Consider the following 20,066-nt stretch of genomic DNA (forward strand, 5'->3'; position numbering starts at 1 on the left):
CACAGGCTTTGGGCCAACTAAGCCCATGCACCACAACTACTGAGCTTCTGCTCTGGAGCCCAAGAGCTCCAACTACTGGGCCCACGTGCCACACACTGAAGCCCATGAGCCCTAGAGCCTGGGCTCTGCAGCAAGAGAAGCTACCGCACCGACAAGCCCATGCAGCAACAAAGACCCAACACAGCCAAAAATGGACAAATGCATATTAAAGAAAGGAATCACTATTTTGCCAAACCAAAAGGGAATACAACCCATAAGGCTGACTTGGAAAAATACACTCATAAATCTAAAGGACATACATTGAATTTATGAATGTTCAGAAAACAGGACACTGCTGATATATAGCTATTTAACAATCTGAAGAGATACAGTGGCTTTTTACCCTTAGGGAAAAAATTATGAAACAACCTACCTGATTAAATAATATTATCTAACAAAAGTAGATTTCCTAATACATTCATTATTTTAATTAAATTAAGTACTGATAACATTATGAGTTTACAATCATAAGTCATACAATCATATGATCGAAAGTCATTCCCACTGACATACTACTTTTTAAAAAATTGTATTAGAGTTGATTTACAATGTCAAGTCAGTTTCTGCTATACGGTTAAGTAAATCAGTTATACATATACATACAGCCACTTTTTCTTAGATTCTTTTCCCATACAGGTCATTACAGAGTATTAAGTAGAGGTCCCTGTGCTATACAGTAGGTTATTAGTTATTTATCTTATATATAGTAGTGGCATACTCACTGACATTTTTATTTAATGCCTGATTATAAAACAAAGATACAAAGTACCCTAGATGAACACCTTTGCATTTAATCTAGTTTTATTTTGCCTCTAATCTAGTTTTATTTTGCCTCTAATCTAGTTTTATTTTGCCTCATTCTCACTTTTTAAAATAAGCTGTTTCCACCTCACTAGCTAAAATCAAATTTTGTTTTCTCTTAAAATAGTTCACTGCCAGTTTTACAAGATCCAACTCAGTGGCTTGAAATGACTGGATGTTACTTATTTCCTCATTACATCTGCTACTGACCATTTTCTTTACAATTAATCCAAACAACACATTCTGTCAAAGGCCACAGGTCCAAGCACCAAAAATGCCAGGTCTTGGTCCCAGCTCAGCCACTGCCAGGCTCTGTGGTTCAGAAAAGGATCATGTCCCTAGTGGTCAGTTTCCTCACCTGTGAGCCCCAGACCAGGAGAGCAGTGATTCTCACCAATCAGGACAGACACACACACACACACACACACACACATACACGACACAGACTGAACACAGACACACACTGGACACACACACACACACACACACACACACACACACACATACACACACTGCACCAGGCAACACAGTCACGCCCCAACAGAGACAGGCCTTTCTAAGCCACTCCATCTAAGCCACTCCCTAACTCCGCAAAGGGGAAATGTGTGAACTATTTTTGCCCATCTTTAGGTATGCATGCTAAATCGTTTCAGTCTGACTTTTTGCATGGCCATGGACTGTATGTAGCTGGCCAGGCTCCTCTGTCTATGGGAGTGGGTTGCCATGCCCTCCTCCAGGGGATCTTCCCCACCCAGGGATTGAACCCATGTCTCCTGCGTTCCTATACTGCAGGTGGATTCTTTACTGCTCAGCCACCTGGAAGTTCTATTTTTTTCAGTATAATAGAAAATAATAGGGTGACTCTTCAGGAGATCTGTGACCAGAAGAAATCCAGATTAAATTCTGTATCTGAAATGCAGCCCCTCACTGCTTGTACACCCAGACTCTCCATGCTTAGAGGCAACCAGGCAGAGTAAGAAAGCAAACCAGTAAGACAGCACAGCACTCCTCTCTCAGCATTCCCTACAATAAAGAACACTACTGGATTAATAACAATTAATAACAACTGCTCTAAAGAGGCCTTCCATCCGGTCCTCCTCTGTCATCTGAAACGATTGATTTCACCACCAGTAATTTGACATCAGAAATTTACAATAAACTAGTCCATGCCCATTCTTCCCCAAAGCACAGAATATCTCCAAGTGCTGATGGTGGTGTTTCTGGATTGTTCCTGGCTCAGCCAGGATGCTGTGATTGAAAAAGAAAATACATCAGTCAGCGCTTGGCTTGCCAGCCGTCAGCCAGGTCACAGTATTGTCATTGGTCACAGTCCCGATGAATGACGGTTCTGCTCTTGACACCACAAAGCTGTGCCAACCACTGGCTGGACTAGCCCCTTCCCAAGTGTTCTTCCTGCTGGGAACCTGCAGAATGTGACCCAGGCCACCAGCCTGGCCCCACAGTTAAGCCACAATGTTAATTTGAGGGTGAAAATTTAGGAGGTCACCTTGCCATTGTGTGTGCTTAGTCGCTCAGTCATGTCTGCCTCTTTTCGACCCAGTAAACTGTAGCCCACCAGGCTCCTCTGTTCATGGGATTTCCCAGGCAAGAATACTGCAGTGGGTTGCCATTTCCTTCTCAAGGGAATCTTCCCGACCCAGGGATCAAACTTGCGTCTCCTACTTTGCAGGCAGATTCTTTACCACTTGAGTCACTTCAGAAGCTCAACCTTGTTATTACTGCTTCTCAAACACACTCAGAAAGCAACAGTTTCATGGCTAAAAATGCTGTCCCAATGTTCTCTTCATTTTCAAAGAAAAAAAATGTTAAAGCAGGTAGCCTGCACTAAGAATTGATATTCCTCCCATGGGACTGTCTTAAAATGCAAATGAGGTAAGGTCAGGTCACTCATCACAAGCTTCTCTAAACCCCAACCGTGGCTGTCACTCCCTCCCCAGGTGTACTTCTCACACCTCATCTCCTGCATCTCTCTCCAGACCTTACTCCCCACCCTCCAGTCCCACTGGCCTCCTTTCATTTCTTACCTAGTTTGTGTTCATGCCAGTTCCCCCCACCACAGCTCATCCCCATTGCAAATCTCTCCCTACCAAAGGCTCACCCTTTAATCTCCACTCATACACCATCTGCCCAGATCACCCTATCTAACCTGGGTCCTTCCACCATTTGTCTCTGTCCTAAGTTTGCATGCTGCCCCCCAGCCTGCATCTGGAACTGTCCAATTTACTGCTGGGAACATGTTTTTTGATCATCTCCCATCTAGGTTCAGCTCCCCCTGATAGTTCAGCAGTAACAATCTGTCTGCAGTGCATGAGACCCTGGTTTGAGTCCTGGCTTGAGAAGATCCCCTGGAGAAGGGATAGGCTACCCACTCCAGTATTCCTGGACTTCCCACGTGGCTCAGACAGTAAAGAATCTGCCTGCAATGTGGGAGACTTGGGTTTGACCCCTGGGTTGGGAAGATACCCTGGAGAAGGGAATGGCAACCCACTCCAGTAGTCTTGCCTAACAAATTCCATGGATAAAGGAGCCTGGTAGGCTACAGTCCTAAGGGTTGCAAAGAGTCGGACATAACTGAGCGACTAACACACCGTCACCCGTGTAGGTATTCAAGCTTCCCAGGTAGCCCAGCGGTAAAGACTCTGCCAGCCAATGCAGGAGATGCAGGAGACACAGTTTCAGTCCTTGGGCTGGGAAGACCCTCTGAAGTAGGAATGACAACCCACTCCAGTGTTCTTTTTTTTTCTCCTTCACTCCAGTATTCTTGACATAAAAATTCCACGCAAAGAGGAGCCTGGTGGGCTACAGTCCATGGGTTGTAAAGAGTCAGACACGACGGAGAAACTGAGCATAAACGCACTGTTCTTTCTAAACAGCATGCAATTAGCAGGAACAGAATCAAAGTTCCTGCCTTCATCAAGTCTATCTTCTGTATTGTGGCAACGATTTCAGAGTATATCCTAAATGCTCCCACAGTTCATGATTATGGTGATGCAATAGGAACACTTCTTATGTCTTACTTAGAATCTGTGATACCGTCCAAGCCCAGTCTACCACATTAAGGACAATGACAGAGACAAGAAATAATTAAATTCAAAGATTCGTTTCAATTATAAAAGGAAGAAATCAGTAGGTATATTTGGAGTACATTTCTTAGCCTCCAAAATGTTCAACTCATAAAAGCTGACTAAAATTAAATTAGAATATTTCCAAATTTAATGATGAATGCTTTAAGGATGCCCCCAAGTAGAAGAGTCTCAATTGTTTTAAGCAGAGAATAGAACAGTCTTTTAATTTAGTAAAACAATATTAGGATAAGCAATTAAGTGATTTCCTATCACAGTTTATACTTCAGAGTCAGGTGTGCCTTTGTAAACAGTCTTGGGAGAGACTGCAAACATTAACAGTCACTAATTTATTAACTAAAGCCACAGAACTGTATGTTCAGTTGGAAGAGTCAAAGTAACAGTGTTCATATCTTTAAGATGATTAGTAGTGGATCCAAAATTGCTAATTTCCTGCTTTGTGGGTGCTTAGCTGCTTCTGTAGACATCTTAATGATCACTTAATTATATCACAAGGAACATAAAACAAAGAAATAACAGGATGGAGTCCTCCACTTTTAGGAAAACAGACCATCAGCATATTTGGATTCCTGTCCATAAAGGACAAAAGCCACCACCGTGTCAGTTACACAACAACCAGTAAACAGGCTTCCTAAATCCAGGTGTTAGCAGGGAGCTCATCCCCAGATGTGAACTGCCCTTTGCAGCTCTGTGTACACACTCCAACTTCCAGCCCTACAACTGTAAAGAGAAATATACAACACACCGCTGACAAAAGGACTTAGATAAAATAACTGACAGGTTAATGATATGCTAATTTCCAGGATATTTCTCAACTACTAAAGGAGCTGTACTATCACCATAGGACAAAATCCTTTCACCATTTTACTTAGATAAGAATCTGTGTTTGCTTGGGGTGTAGCAGAAATGAGGAAAAGTAAATTGTGTCCTTGCTATAAAGTTCCACCATCAATACTTTGCTTGAATAAGTCCTGAGTAAAGTTTCTCTAATAAATCAATTAACTGTTATCCAAAGAAAGAGGGAAAGTTCTGAGGTTGAAAACAGACATAGAAAAGTTATAGTAATCTGATAAGTAAATAAAAACTTAAAGGAGGGAAAGGGATGTTAGTTATCACTCCAACTATAAAAACTGGGATTTTTCACATACAAGGTAACCTGTGGATGAGGGAAAAGGCTTAACAGACTCACTTATTTCCCTATTAAAAAAAAAAATTCCCCTCACCCAAGTTTTGGAAGCAATGTGATCCTAAAAAATTTGGAAAATCAGAATAGTATGTAGAAAATAAAATATCATCCATGAATGCATCACTAAACACATCCATATTTTGATATATTTTCCTTTCACTTAATACATATGTCTTTTCATTAATTTTTAGCAAAATGAAGGTTATACTAAGGAGACAATTTACTACATCTGTAAGCATTCCATCCGTGATAAAATACTTTTAAAATATGGTTGCATAATATGGCATTAAACTGGTTCACTTTTCCTTCTTCTTATTCAAAAAGAAAGGTAATTTGATGAATTTTAACATTAACAGAGTAAGAAAAAAACCATTGTCATGGTGTCAGAATCCACACTGTGCCATCCATAATTCCCTGTAAAGGTTATTTCAGTATTCCCACCTTAACCAGCTATGTATCTGCATGAGACTGGATTTTCCGCATATACTTCAACTGACACAACCTACAGCAGACTGAATGCAGAAGCAGACATGAGAACTGAGTTATTTTCTATTATAGCTGGTTATGAAATAGATTTGCAAAAAGGTAAAACAACGCCACTAGCCTCACTACTGTTTCAATTCAGCAGAACAGTTTTGCTCCATTTTTAAACATGATTGAAGAAATGTGCACAAAAGTAAAATCATGTTCATCTTTCTTTTTCTGTTTTGGAAACATTTTTCAATACAAATGATCTTTTCCTAAACTGGAATGGGTTTGTAGTTATTTTTGTCATTTTTAAGTGAGATTTTTCAACTTTCTCAGTTTTAATTCCTAACAATAAATAATCAATAGATATTACAACAGGCAAAGGTCTTTGAGGGGCCACAAGTAATGGGTTGGCCAAAAAGTTTGTTTGTGTTAATTTCATAAGATGGTACAGGAAAACATGGTCTTTTTGGCCAACCCACTGCTTTGTAACACTGTAAACAGGTCCTGAGATCCAAAAGTTTGACAGCCACTAAGCTGGAGAATAAAGGGTCTCCTTAAAACAAATAAACCTATCCATTATTTTGTTTGCTTGTAACAAACTTCTACTCAAAATGAGACTTCTCTAAGACCTTTGATAGATGAGGAGTGTCTTTGTTGAATGGAATCCTTCCTCTTCTGGCCCACATTTAGTTTCTAAATAATCAGGTCCCCAAATACTTAATGTATTTCAACACTTTGTTACCACTTTTTTAAAGCAGATATTGCAAGGAAAACAGGACACTGGGAAATCAGATATAGATCTCTGACCACAACTACCTCTCCACTTGTTTAAAAAACACAAAAATAATAAATTATCGAGACATCTGGGGTTAGAGCAGAGTGATTCAATGATGGTACCTGATACACGCTTATCTTCACAGCTACCATCATCCATTTTTACTTCCTCCTACCAAACTATACAAGCGATTCTGTCAACTCTGCAGTCAGTGATATATGCTGCCTCCCAACCACCAAGCCCAGAACTTGATGGAAATAAGAAAACACCCACTTAGTGCCTGTTACAACTTTACTTTCTAATCAACAACACTCCAGTCAAAAAGTCCAAAACTGTCATATCATTATAGACATTCCTAGCATCTCCAGAAGAGGAATTCTTCTCTACCTTTGTCCTGTTTTTCCAAAACATATGGTTTCTACAAAGGAACCAGTCACAGTTAAAAAAAAAAAAATCAGATTGAAAATAAAAAACTCTTTCATTAAAATACATATTTACTGGGACTTCCCTGGCGGTCCAGTGGCTAACACTCTGTGCTTCCACTTCAGGAGGCATAGGTTCAACCCCTGGTTGGGGAAGATCCCACATGCCCATGGCATGGCGAAAATGTTAATTAATTTTAAAAAGTAATTAATTAAAAAAACACGTATTGCAGGTGTAGCAGGTGCCCAGCTCCCCAATACTGAGGACAAAGCAGTGAACAAAACCAAGTCCTGCTCTCATGAGGCTCTCGTTCTAAGACGGAAAGCAGACCTTTAACAGAGGAGAAGACATGACAGGCGCTGGGTTTGAACAAGCAAAGCCCAGGAGGCCCTGAGAACAGGAAGATCATCCCGATGAAATACAGCCCCAGGGAGGCCCCTTCACAGCCACGTGGAGGCACAGACCTCAAATACAAGATGCATCAGAAGAAGAGAGAGGGAGCTCAAGGCAGGAGCATAGCAAAACCAGAGATCCAAACTCACCTGGGGGCACAGTGGAGCCGTTCGCCACAATGGATGCTCTAAGATAAACAAGGTTGATGAGAAAGAACGGCAAGATCCCCATGAGACACACGGTGCTTAGACGCCCGTAAAGCACACACGTGAACATATATAATCAAAGAAGCACTGGACACAGTACTTGAGCTCGGGAGTCAAGATAAGGGCTGGGTGTGTGGATCTGAGAGCCCCAAATCCACAAGCGACTGAGGCCAAGGAAACCGCTCATATTACTCATAGGGTGGCAAAGGTGCCCTCCAAAACCCCCAAATACCAAAGGGAGGACAAAGAAGAGGAGGCTGCAAAGGAGACCCAAGGGGAGGATCCAGAAAGAGAAGAGAAGGCGGGAGAGAGCAAGCTCTCAGCGGTTCAGGGGTGTGAAAGTGTTTCAGAAAGCAGGGTGTTCTTAGGGGTGGCCACTAATGTGGCTACCAAGACACACGAACTTCTAAACCACCTTCCTCAGTTACAGAAAGAGAATTCGTCCATGAATGAAAGCTTTCAAAAGCTAAGCCATTACTGCTTAAGATGGCATGTATTGATTGCTATTGAAAATTTTCGGTTTTGTACATTTTTATTTTCATTTTTAAATGTATGATTAGCATTTTGGCCACACCATGTGGCCGGAAAGATCTTAGTTCCCCGACCGGGAATCGATCCCATGCCCCCATGCACTGGAGTTGGTGTGGTGTGTGTGTGTGATCTGTTTGTCTACATCAACATTACCCTGTCACCAAATATCTGTGCACATCTAGGCAAGACAGGAGTGTGAAGTAGTAGGTAGCAAAACAAGTCAAAAACACTGTGGAAATTATGACACCACAATGAAGGACGGCATTTAAATCCCCTTGGGTCATCAGACGGGTATGAACAGAGACTGAAAATGCTGTTTCCACGATGGACACCCAAGTAAAGCACCCCAACCAAGGAACAGGCAGCAAATTAAAACCAAGGCCTATCAGACTGTCTTGTTGCTGTTCTCACAAGTCTGTGCATCTTATAACCACAACCATCAGGGAGAAAGTCAAGATAAGAAGCAAAACAATTACAAAGGAAATGAAATTTTGCTAAAATGAAGCACTTCAACACACACATCAGTCCTGTAATTCTCACTGGAGAGTCACATTGTACCGGAAGTGGATATCTTCAAAGAAGAAACACAATTTAATCACCAGGAGCCCAGGCACTGAATGAAACATGGATAAAATAATGGAGACAAAACTTACTGAATGTTGAAAGATATTTTTAAAAGGTGAGCAAAGGGCAATTCATCCAGAGTTTGATAACAGATGCTTGGGCATTTGAAGAAATTGTTGGGGGAAAAAAATTAGTTTACAACTGCAAGATAGCCTCTTACAGAGCTCTCTCCCTGGCAAAGACATGACATCCCGAACTATAACAAGACATGACTTTTTATTTAGTCTTGTATATGTCTGATGTTTTGTTAAACCCACTAGTTCAAGTTCACACATTTGAAGGACTATTCAATGACCCAGGGGAAGATCTCAAGGTTTACGATGACCTCAGATATTCACATATTTATGCTTTCATCATGAACATTCAACATTTTAACAGCCATCCTTCAGGAAGATAAAGTTTGCCCAGAAAATCACCCCACACATGTTACCTATTCAAGTCATAAGTGACCACACGTTAAAGAGGATATATGCTAATCTCTTCAGAATCATTCAGGCTCCTCGTTCAAGGCAACAGATGAAGAGACCACAGTAGGAATGCGCCTCCCAACAGTAATGCTTTTTTTTCTAGTGATAAAAGCAAGGCACCCAGAACAAGAATTTACCACCACCACCACCTCTCCCCCACCAAGGAGCTCTCCTGCTGGAAATTTTAAAAATAAGAACTAAAGTTCAAAGGGAGTCACTGCAGCAACTTCAAAAAGCAGGAAAGTTTGCATACCCATCTCTGTGTGCAACTGCATGACTTCATCTGGCATAGAAACGAGAGCAAACAATGAAAAACAAACCGTCCCACGCTGGACCCTGGTACCGGTTACCGACCTTCCAGATGGAACACACTGTCTCCAGCAGAACATGTGCAGAAAAACATGCACAGAGCTTACAAGTAAATACCCTCTATACAGGCGAATTGAAACCTATCGATGAAAGCAAACATTTCCCCCTAAGAATCAGCTCCCTCAATAAGTGGTATAAACACACACACACATCACAAATGCACAGGGATCTCACACACTCACACACTCCCCGCAAATGCACGGGGATCACACACACACATCCACAAATGCACCAGGGTCACACACACACATACACCTGCAAATGCACGAGGATCTCACACACACACCCTGCAAATGCACTGGGATCACACAAACACACACATGCAAATGCACGGGGATCTCTCACACACACACACACACACACACACTCCCCGCAAATGCACTGGGATCACACACACACACCCGCAAATGCACTGGGATCTCACACACTCACACACACACTCCCCACAAATGCATGGGGATCACACACACACACCGCAAATGCACCAGGATCACACACACACATACACCTGCAAATGCACGGGGATCTCACACACACACCCCGCAAATGCACGGGGATCTCACACACACACACCCCACAAATGCACGGGGATCTCACACACACACACCCTGCAAATGCACTGGGATCACACAAACACACACATGCAAATGCACGGGGATCTCTCTCACACACACACACACACACACACTCCCCGCAAATGCACTGGGATCACACACACACACCCGCAAATGCACTGGGATCTCACACACTCACACACACACTCCCCACAAATGCATGGGGATCACACACACACACTGCAAATGCACCAGGATCACACACACACATACACCTGCAAATGCACGGGGATCTCACACACACACCCCGCAAATGCACGGGGATCTCACACACACACACCCCACAAATGCACTGGGATCTCACACACACCCTGTAAATGCACTGGGATCACACACACACACCCGCAAATGCACGGGGATCTCACACACACACACCCACAAATGCACCGGGATCACACACATATACAGCCGCAAATGCACCAGGATCACACACACACACACTCACACCCACAAATGCACTGTGATCTCCCCAGGTCTGCATGTGCACCATCCCCAGCCTGACATTCACACCCCTTGATCACCCTTGATTGACCTTTCCAACTACTTATAATCCCCTTCCCAACTAGAGGGGGATTCCCTGGTGGCTCAGTGGTGAAGAATCCACCTACCAATGCAGGAGACTCCTGTTTGACCCTTGGGTTGGGAAGATCCCCTGGAGAAGGAAATGGCAACCCACTCCAGTATTCTTGCCTTGCCTGGGGAATCCCACAGGGAGAGGAGGCTGGCGGGCTACAGTCCCGGAGGTCGCAGAGAGTCAGACACAACTTAGTGACTAAACAACAACACCCCAACTAAAGGAGGTGGAATTCTAATATTCTCTGTAACCCCCACCATCTCCCTAGCATCCAGGCTGTGAGATAATGCAAACGTATACTTTTAATGATCTTAATTCATGACATTACAGTCCACTCGTGAAATATGCTGGGATGTTTCTATTTTGGAGGGAAGCGTTTAATACAGTAGGGGAAAAAAGCATCAGGGGAGGAGGGTCTTGAGCACTAGTCCGCATTTCATACAAATACCTGAGTGACCTCTGGGCTGAAGGGTCTGTCCCTCTAAAACCAAGGAAGTTTCCTCCTAGGGCTAGATCACCGATACTAAATTAGTAGGAAATACCAAGTCCAGATCAAGACAAAGAGTGTGACACAACAACCGCAAAGGCGTGATCAAGACATAACATCCCACGAGCTGACCTCAGCTCTGATCCACAGTCCACGTCAACTCCTACCCCAAGCCTGCCCCCCGGGAGCTGCAGACTCTCCCGGGCACGCAGCCCCATCTCATTCCACGCCCTATTGCAGGGAAGGACCCCAGAGAGACAGGAGAGACAAGCTCCAGGGAAAACCCTGAAAACTATTTACAAACAAAGCTGTTTGACTCCCACTGGGCCCACCTGAATTCCTTCTAAGTATTATCACTCTGGACACGTGATGCTTAAAACAAACAAGGAGGCAGAGTTAGCCTGCTCTTCAAACTCCTACTTTCCTAGCCCATCCCTCCCAAAACACAGGAAGCACCGCAGAGTTCTCTACGTGATGAGTGCCACAGACCTGGGAGATGCCGAAGGGTTCTGCTCTACAATGTCCATACAAAAATGAGTATGGTTTAGTACAACTCACACACATACACACACACACATCACACACACATTTCACAAAAGACTACTGATCCTTAATACAGGCAAACGTTTCCTACTATGTTTTAAAATGCTGACTATAACCCACAGTATAAAAGACAGATCCGTCAACAGACAGATGTGTTAACAAAATATAGCGGACACATACAATGGAATACTATTTAGCTTTAAAAAGGAATGAAATTCTGACTCATGCTACAACATGGATGAACCTTGAAAATGTTATGTTAAGTGAAGTAAAAACAAGCCACAAGATGACGAATACTGTGTGATCCCACGCAGTATACGAAATACCTAGAGTCATCATTTTCACGAGGACAGAAAAGAGAGGGCAGGTACCAAGGCAGGTGGAGGGGGAACAGGTAGTTAGTGTTTAATGAGGACAGGGTTTCCATTTGGGGAAGATGAAGACAGTTCTGGAGATGGATGACAGTGATGCTTGTACAACAATGTGAATGTGCTGAAGGCCACTGAACTAGTTATACACTCAAAAATGGTTAAAATGGTAAATTTCATATGTATATTTTCTCACAGTAAGAAACAGGAGTGGGTCACCTGGGGACCAATAATTCGAGATGGGCCTATGAAGACGGGAGGGGGTAGTCTCCTAGGACTGAGCTCCAGGTACACAGTGTCAGAAAACAGTTAAAGGCCAAGGGCATAGGATTAGGCCTGGCCTTGAAGTCACTGGCCTTTCATTCATGTTAATTCACTAGAAGGAAACACTAACCTGAGCCTCCTATTTGGCCTCCCAAGATCCCGACTTCATGCCAAGTTGTTCTTCAGTCGCCCAGTCATGTCCGATTCTTTGCGACTCCATGGACTGCAGCACACCAGGCTTCCCTGTCCCTCACCATCTCCCAAAGTTTGCCCAAGTTCATGTCCATTGCTTCAGTGATGCCATCCAGCCATCTCAACCTCTGACGCCCTGTTCTCCTTCTTCCCTCAATCTTTCCCAGCATCAGGGACTTTCCTAATGAGTCAGTTGTTCTCATCAGATGACCAAAATACTGGAGCTTCAGCTTTAGCATCAGTCCTTCCAATGAGTATTCAGAGTTGACTTCCCATAAGACTGACTGGTTTGATCTTGCTGTCCAAGGGACTCTCAGGGGTCTCCTCCAGCACCACAGTTTGAACACATCAGTTCTTTGGTGCTCAGCCTTCTTTACATGCCAAGATGGAAGCTCAAATCATGTATTCTACAGAACACGTTTCCCAAACATTTCTCTCTGCAGCTTACGGAGCAGACAGACCATTCGGTTATCCTTGGTAATTACTACCTAGCGCCCTCATGCTGCTCTGCAAGTAGGAGAAGCCATCTCCCCTACCAGAAGGACACCTGGCAGCCCAGCAAAGGCCCGCATGTGAGAACAAAGCAGTGTCTCTGTGCTGGAAACTCTGGTTTCATGGACTTTCTGATCCAGTGGTGGGGCGAGGGCAGGAAGAAGACGAGCAAGAAACCAGTGACCAGACAAGGTATCTGCAACGTGCCTGGGAAGGAGGGCAAGTGGGCAGGTAAGAGGCTGCAGGTCAGGGACTGGCTCTGGAAAGGGTGATGGAGAAGCTCAGGACCTGGGATGAGCTTTCCAGACGGCAGCCCTGGAGAGCCCGTCCAGCCCTGGGCAAGCGTGAGCTTGGCTTGTGTAGGAAAAACAGAAAAGAAGCCAGTGTGGCTGGAGCCCACAGAAGAGGAAAGTGGCTGAAACTAGGTCAGGGAGGCGGCAAGGCGAGGCCAGCTTCTGGTCGACTCTCTCACTTGTAGGAGCGGCTGATGCAGGTCTCAGAGTTCCACATCCCTGAACACGGTGGGACTCAACTGGCCTGGAAGATGCTAAAAGCCGCCTCCCCCTGCCCCCAGCCTGATAAAGTCATTAAGAGGTCCCAGAGGACATCTAACTTGGGCTTCATCCGCAGGGGCCCACAGCCACGGGACTTTTGTTTGTCTCCTGTTTTATTTATTTTGGCTGTGCGTGTCTTCAGTGTGGCATGTGGCGTCTTTAGTTGCTGGATCTAGTTCCCTGACCAGGGACTGAACTCAGGCATTGGGAGCACACAGACTTAGCCACTGGACCACCAGGGAAGTCCCACCACAGGAGTCTTTAAATCAAAGCCCAGGTAAGGAGACAGGCTGTGGGGAGTTGAGGCTGACTGATCAGGATTGTGCAGGATGCTTTCCAGGGCTGACAGCTTCAGTTCAGGCATTCTGCTGCTGTAGTCTTGGTGACAGCAGATAAAACTCTAGACACATTAAAATAAACCCATCTCCAACCAAAGAACCTATTTTCAACATCCTGTAACCCAAAAGATTCTGGTTTTCTAAGCGACTCCTGATTTTAAACATTCTTCTTTGTCAACCCCAGAAATGCGTGCACAGTTCTCACACAACTCCCTCTGCTCATGATCAGAGGAAAGATGGTGACCACATCTCTAGGAGATGGATAACAGTTCCAAAACCAGCACCAGAGTCCTCAGGTTTATGTTATTATCAATGCCCACACTTTTTTAACACTGAACTGAATGCTGACTGTACTATATGCAGGCACTCTGCAAGTGTACTCGCTGTATTCTTATAAAACTCCATGAAGTGTGTACTATTATTATCCTCATTTTACTGATAAAGCTATTAAATAATAAACTGCAGGCCCAGAAGGTGGAACCAAGCAGCGTGATTGAGAGCCTCCGAACTCACACGACTTCTCTATTTAAAGAAACCGGACAGAGGAAAATATACATTAGCCAGCAGTCATCCAGGCAGAGAGACGAGGACACGTCCTTTTCCACTTAACTAATAAGACGATCTAGGTCTTATTTAAGATCCAGAGTTAGGACTCTTTGGAGAAATGTATGTAACCCAGAACCAAACAGACTATATAGAAAGGACCTGCTATTTATTAACCACAAGTGACATGAAATGCAGAACCATGGAATGCACCAGAGAGCTCAGACAACAGGAAGCAAGCTCACCTTCCTGGGCAAGCAACCACCCACCGGCCCATGGCCCTTTTCCATTTTAATAATCTTTCATCTAGGGGCGATCACAAGCCGGCAGCACAGCTCTCTGTTTATTTTTTTAAAAGGGGGTCACAGAATTTCGTGGCCTGATACGGCACCCCACCCAACTTGTAAAGATAGGGTGGGTGGAGATGCAGGAAGAAGACAAGGCCCCACCCAACCAACCGGCATATTTACTCGCCAACATCAGCTGTGGGAAGGATGGGGAGAAGTTCGTAGAGGAAGTAATTAACCAACAGAAGCCGAGGAAAGGAAAACACACAGACACACAAGACCCTTCCACTCACTGGAAGGGTATTTCCACACTGCAGTGGGACCCTCTGCAGCGTATCACAAGGCTGATTCTTCTCAGGTTCCAGGGCCTGGGGATACAAACTACAGTACGGGACAATACTTTCCCCTTAAAGGATCTGTTCTGTTGTTGCTGCTGTTGTTGCTGTTGTGTATGTGCATGTGTTTGTCTGTGTGTGTTTCAGGGCAAGTCCTTTGCAGAGAGGTTTCAAGCTCAGGAAATGTGGGACCAAGTAACATTGCTTTTAAAAGAAACTCCAGGCTCCTCCTGCTCATCTCCGATGCTCACCCACACTGAGTCTGAAACAAAGTCTGAAAGCAGAGGCCCAGCCTTCCTCCCGTGTCTTATGAACATTATAAAGCTGGCCCAGCCACACTCAGGGTCTGAATTCAGCATCTGAGCCCAACCCAGAGCAGCAGTGGTTACTTAGGAAGAAGCCCTGACCCTGAGTAAGATGAGATTAGGATGACAAGGTCCTGCCCTGGGAGTTTCCAATCAGAGATGGAAAAACGCAGTCCACGATCAAGTGACCACAGAGAAACCCAAAGATGCAGAAGTCTCTCCCGCAGGGGTGAGGTGCAGTTGGGGTCTGCTCTCTCAGCCCAGGGCAGGGGGTGGGGGCGGGGGGGGGCACACAAGCCCTCTGAGCCTTGCTCCCAATTCATCCCAAACAATGCAAGACCCTATCAGATATTAATAGCTTGTCACCTCTCCTTCTGTGGAATACCGCTCTTATCAGAAGCACAGAGAACCCAGGGCAAAGGGAACAAGAAACATGCAGGGTGTGTTATCAACAGCCCCAGATGGCACCCTGGGCTCTGTTCCCCACCCCACCTACCTGCCCTCCCCCACACCCCAATGGCCAGACCTCAAACAAGACTTCCCAAAATCATTCTCATCAGGATGACCAGTAAAAGGACACAAAGCATCCTCCACCTCCTCTCCTCCTCCTTTCTTCACCAGTCCCTGCCACCAGGGTGCTACTGGGGGTGGGGCGCCAGCACCCAGGAAGCCCCAGGGAGACAGCAGGGTCTCCTGAGGAGCTCCAGGTGAAGAGGTGCAATTAGATATGCTGCTGGTGCAACCGAGTGACAGTTTACAGTATTAGTGGATTGCTGCTCAAACAGAAGGAAAACCAAGAGAAAAGAATGCTGAAAAACAGAACATAATGCTAACACAGAACATTCTTCAGAGTTCAAACAAGGAGCAAAGAGATAGCAGCCAAGCTCCCTCGATGAGGCAGGTAATAAACCTCAGGCTTACAGAGGAACCTCATGTCAGAAAAAATTCTGATGGGGATTTTTTTTATGCACACAGCAAATACTTACCTGCAACTGAGGAAATATACAAAGAATGATGACATGATCTATCAACCAGACCAGGTCACTTTGAGCGTGGATGAAGGCTCTACTTAAGTTACACTGCGCAAAGATGACGTGGATCAAGCTGCCTGCAGACAACCTAGGAGGTCCCAGATGGGCTGCTCTCTTGCCACTCACTGCTGACCCTGGGTCCCTCTTTACTTGTAAGGCTCCCCTCATTCAGCAATCAGTTCCTGTGCTTACAGGAGCCCACAAACCAACAAAGAAACAGAGTGAGAACCTTTATCCAGCATCCATGGACCCCTGGCGGCTGCTGCTATTGCTGCTGCTGTCACTTCAGTCATGTCCAACTCTGTGTGACCCCATAGACAGCAGCCCACCAGGCTCCCCCGTCCCTGGGATTTTCCAGCTATGGGTGACCTACTGACCCGATTCTCTGCTCTGCTGGCTGGCTCAGATTCCTGACCCAGAGCTTCACTCTCACTTCTCATCATATCCCCCCTACTTCACTTCCATCCTGAACCACTGAAAACCTTCCTTCTCTACAAAGCTCATCTTTGTTTCCAAGATGCTTGCCTACAGGTCCTAAACCTCAGCTCACACAGGCTGAATGTCTGCATCTCCCCAAGAATCACTGCTGAAACCTTAACTCCCAAAATGATGGTATTTGGAGATAGGGCCTTTGGAGGTCATGAGACCATGAGGGTGGAGCCCTCACAAATGAGATTAGTGCCCTTACAAGAAAAGACACAAAGGGGATCTCTGTTCACCATGTGGGGATACAGCAAGACAGCCATCTGCAAACTAGGAAAAGGGCCCTCAATGAGACATCAAATCTGCCAGCAACTTGATCCTGGACTTCCAGCCTCCAGAACTGTGAAATACATGTCTGCTGTTAAGCTGCCTGGTCTGTGGTGTTTGTTACCACACCCGAGCTGGCTCACAGCCACATCCATATCCTTGAGCCCAGTGGTCTCTCTGGCCCTTCATCCTTGGCTTCCAAACCCATCTTTCCAGCTACCTCTGCTTATACAACCAGCACAGCACTTCAGGTACAGAAGGTCCATGAGAGTGGTAGGGCTGATGCAGGCACTCTGAACCTGTGGCAAACTCGAACTGGGTCCTAATGGAACTAAACTGTTTTGTTCCATCAGGTGGGTGAAAATAACCAGGTGTGATGTCACATCCAGACCTCAGCGTAAGGGAAGCAGACACAGGGAGGATGCTGACGTTGGTTAGCACCTACCTGCAGGCACCATGCCAGGCGCTTTACCTGTAATACCTGCCTAAGACTCACCTTGTAGAATCAAAGACACGGGGCTCACAAAGAGAAAAGAACTTACCTCCCAAGGTCTGTCTGACAGAAGGTTCATCTCTTTCTCTAATGACAATGTTAGAACCAATTGATGACAACCAACCCTTGAAAAAAAAGACTTGCAGGGAATGGTGATGTGAGAAGCACTCTTCCAAAATCATGGAAAGAACTCATATATTTACTCTTACATAGTCTCATTTATTTACATTGAAAGACATCATATGTTTATTCAACCCATAGGAAGTAGCTTAGCCCTAGAAGTCGAAATGTGGACACCAGACAACATTAGCAAAGACAGTTCTCAGGTATTTAAATAAACACCGTGGTTTCTGCTTATGGTATAAGTAACTTTTTTAATGTTGAACATTTTAAAGACTTCATATTAGAATGAATAAGAACATACGCATCAAAAAAAAGAAAAGAAAAGAAAGAAAGACTAGGATGACAGAACCATGTGAGGTTTTTCTTTAAAACGTTCTGCCAGTGCAGGGGACACGGGTTTGATCACTGGTCCTGGAAGACCCCGCATGCAGGGCAACTAAGCCTGTGTACCACAGCTACTAAGCCGGTGCTCTAGAGCCCGAGAACCACAACTACTGAAGCCCACACACCTAGAGTCCATGGCCCACAACAAGAGATACCACTGCAATGAGAAAGCCCAGGCACGACAATGAAGAGTAGCTCCCACTTGCCACAACCAGAGAAAAGCCTGGGCAAAGCAATGAAGACTCAGCGCACACACAACACACATTACTCTTTTTCGGCAATAAAATCATTGCTAACATCCTAGGATGCCAGAAACTAGGATGTTTTCTCTTTTGTTTTTGCTTGTGCTCTTTTGTGGTGGTAAGTGCCAGTCCATGGGGCTGATGGGGGTAGGCAAGGATGTCAGAGCAAAGGAAGCTGTGTTGGATTAGCAATCAAGGGAAGAGAGGTCTGGTCCTAGGTCTGCATTAAGGAGACTTGTAAGATATTGGGGTCCTAGCTTCTCTGAGCACCAGTTTTCCATACAGAACTCCATATTCCGGAAGGCCTCGACCCCCTTCAGAGCCTAAGGCTTACAGGGAACAGAGAGCGACACACTTGAGAGAAACGGTGGGATGTGTGTTTAAAGAGAGCTATGAAATGAGTCATCTGTGAGTAAAACGTAACTTATCTCCAATTAAAAAGTCATATTAATCTACATGGCGGTGGTAGAGAGAACATCTAACGTCTTACAATTACTGTGAAGAGGCTATAAAAAGGCAGCATTTGAAATGAGTCAGCGCTGTGCCACAGTCCACCGAGAAGCCCATGCTTCAGCATCTCCCAGGCTGTATCTGCAGGCGGCTTTGTTTCGAGCACAAATGGAGAGGGAGGAGAAAAACCAGTGTTGGCTGAGCCCATCATTGCAGATTCAGCTCTGTGTCTGACACAGGAAGCTCACGAAGAACTGCAATTTAGAAAAAAAATTCTACTCTGGGCACCTACACAGATAGCTGCAAAGCCAACTGGGTGTTTGTTCTATCACAAACTGTTTCAAGTCACCATGGACCAGGATGCAAAACATTCCCAAGTGGAGATTTCCCTGGATGTTACCAGGGTCTCCACACTTCCCTCCTCCCTCATATACTGAGGACGACACAGACCATCTCGTCAAAACAACACACCTGCAGCACCCACACCGGGCTCTGCGAGGGCAACACGAACAGAAACATGGTGAGTCTTGCAGGCTTCAGAAAGGAGAAGCTCACACTCAACACCAGCCACCCTCTCCAGACGTCTCCCCTCCACTGCTCCCTCTCCACCATCCTACACACCCTTGCTCCCAAAAGCAGACCTGCTCCTGATGAAATCTCTGCCACAGGACAGCCTGGAATGTGACAGGATGAGGAAGGGGAGAGAGAGCAGGAAGAGGAGGGGGAGAAGCAAGAGATGAGGACGCTTTCAAGGAAGAAGCTTCTGCTTTCCAGGCCTGCTGCAAGGAAATGCCTTGGTGAGGTTTTCTAGAACTTAAAGCTTAGGTGATTGGTTGGTTTGCTTTTAAAAATGCTCAAAGGAACTTTTTCACCTTCCCAGACTCTTTTAAATGCTGAGTAGTCAAGTTACTTATTGTTTTCCATTGACCACATTTACACATTAGAGTTTACACAGTAGGGTTTAATATAAATCTTGAGAGTAAATGGAAAGCCATGGATGGAAAGGCAATGTTTATGGGCTGTCAGGAACAATTCCTTTAATATGGAATAATAAAGTTAAAATAATAATAGTGATAAGGGGGAGGGGAAAGGAAGAAAGAAAAGAAGAAAGGGCTAAAGTAAAAGGCAGAACCAGAGGGTGAATAAACATACCTTTTCTCTACTAAATATACAGTCATCCCCCAGTATCAGCACAGAAGGGTTCTAGGACCACAACAGACACCAAAGTCTAGACAAGATGATCTCTTGATCTCTAAGGCTTCCTCAAGCTCAAACCCTTTGTGACAATGCGGGGTAGTTTCTAATTTC

At 44.9% G+C, this 20,066-nt stretch overlaps 1 protein-coding gene across 3 annotated transcripts in view; it reads right to left on the minus strand.

The window, feature by feature from the left end:
- The window catches only part of FAM107B (family with sequence similarity 107 member B), a 73,057-nt gene that overhangs the window by 38,747 nt on the left and 14,244 nt on the right, over window positions 1-20,066 (minus strand). The window contains exon 1 of one of the 3 annotated variants that reach the window (XM_060397376.1): window positions 7,342-9,308. The exons of the other annotated variants lie outside the window; for them this stretch is intronic. Coding sequence (XP_060253359.1) covers window positions 7,342-7,468 — 127 coding nt within the window. The 5' untranslated portion in view covers window positions 7,469-9,308. Of the gene's footprint in view, window positions 1-7,341; window positions 9,309-20,066 lie in introns of those variants that run through there. 3 annotated transcript variants of the gene reach the window in all.

The sequence above is a fragment of the Ovis aries genome, chromosome 13 (genome assembly GCF_016772045.2).
Source record: "Ovis aries strain OAR_USU_Benz2616 breed Rambouillet chromosome 13, ARS-UI_Ramb_v3.0, whole genome shotgun sequence".
Taxonomy (NCBI): Eukaryota; Metazoa; Chordata; class Mammalia; order Artiodactyla; family Bovidae; genus Ovis; species Ovis aries.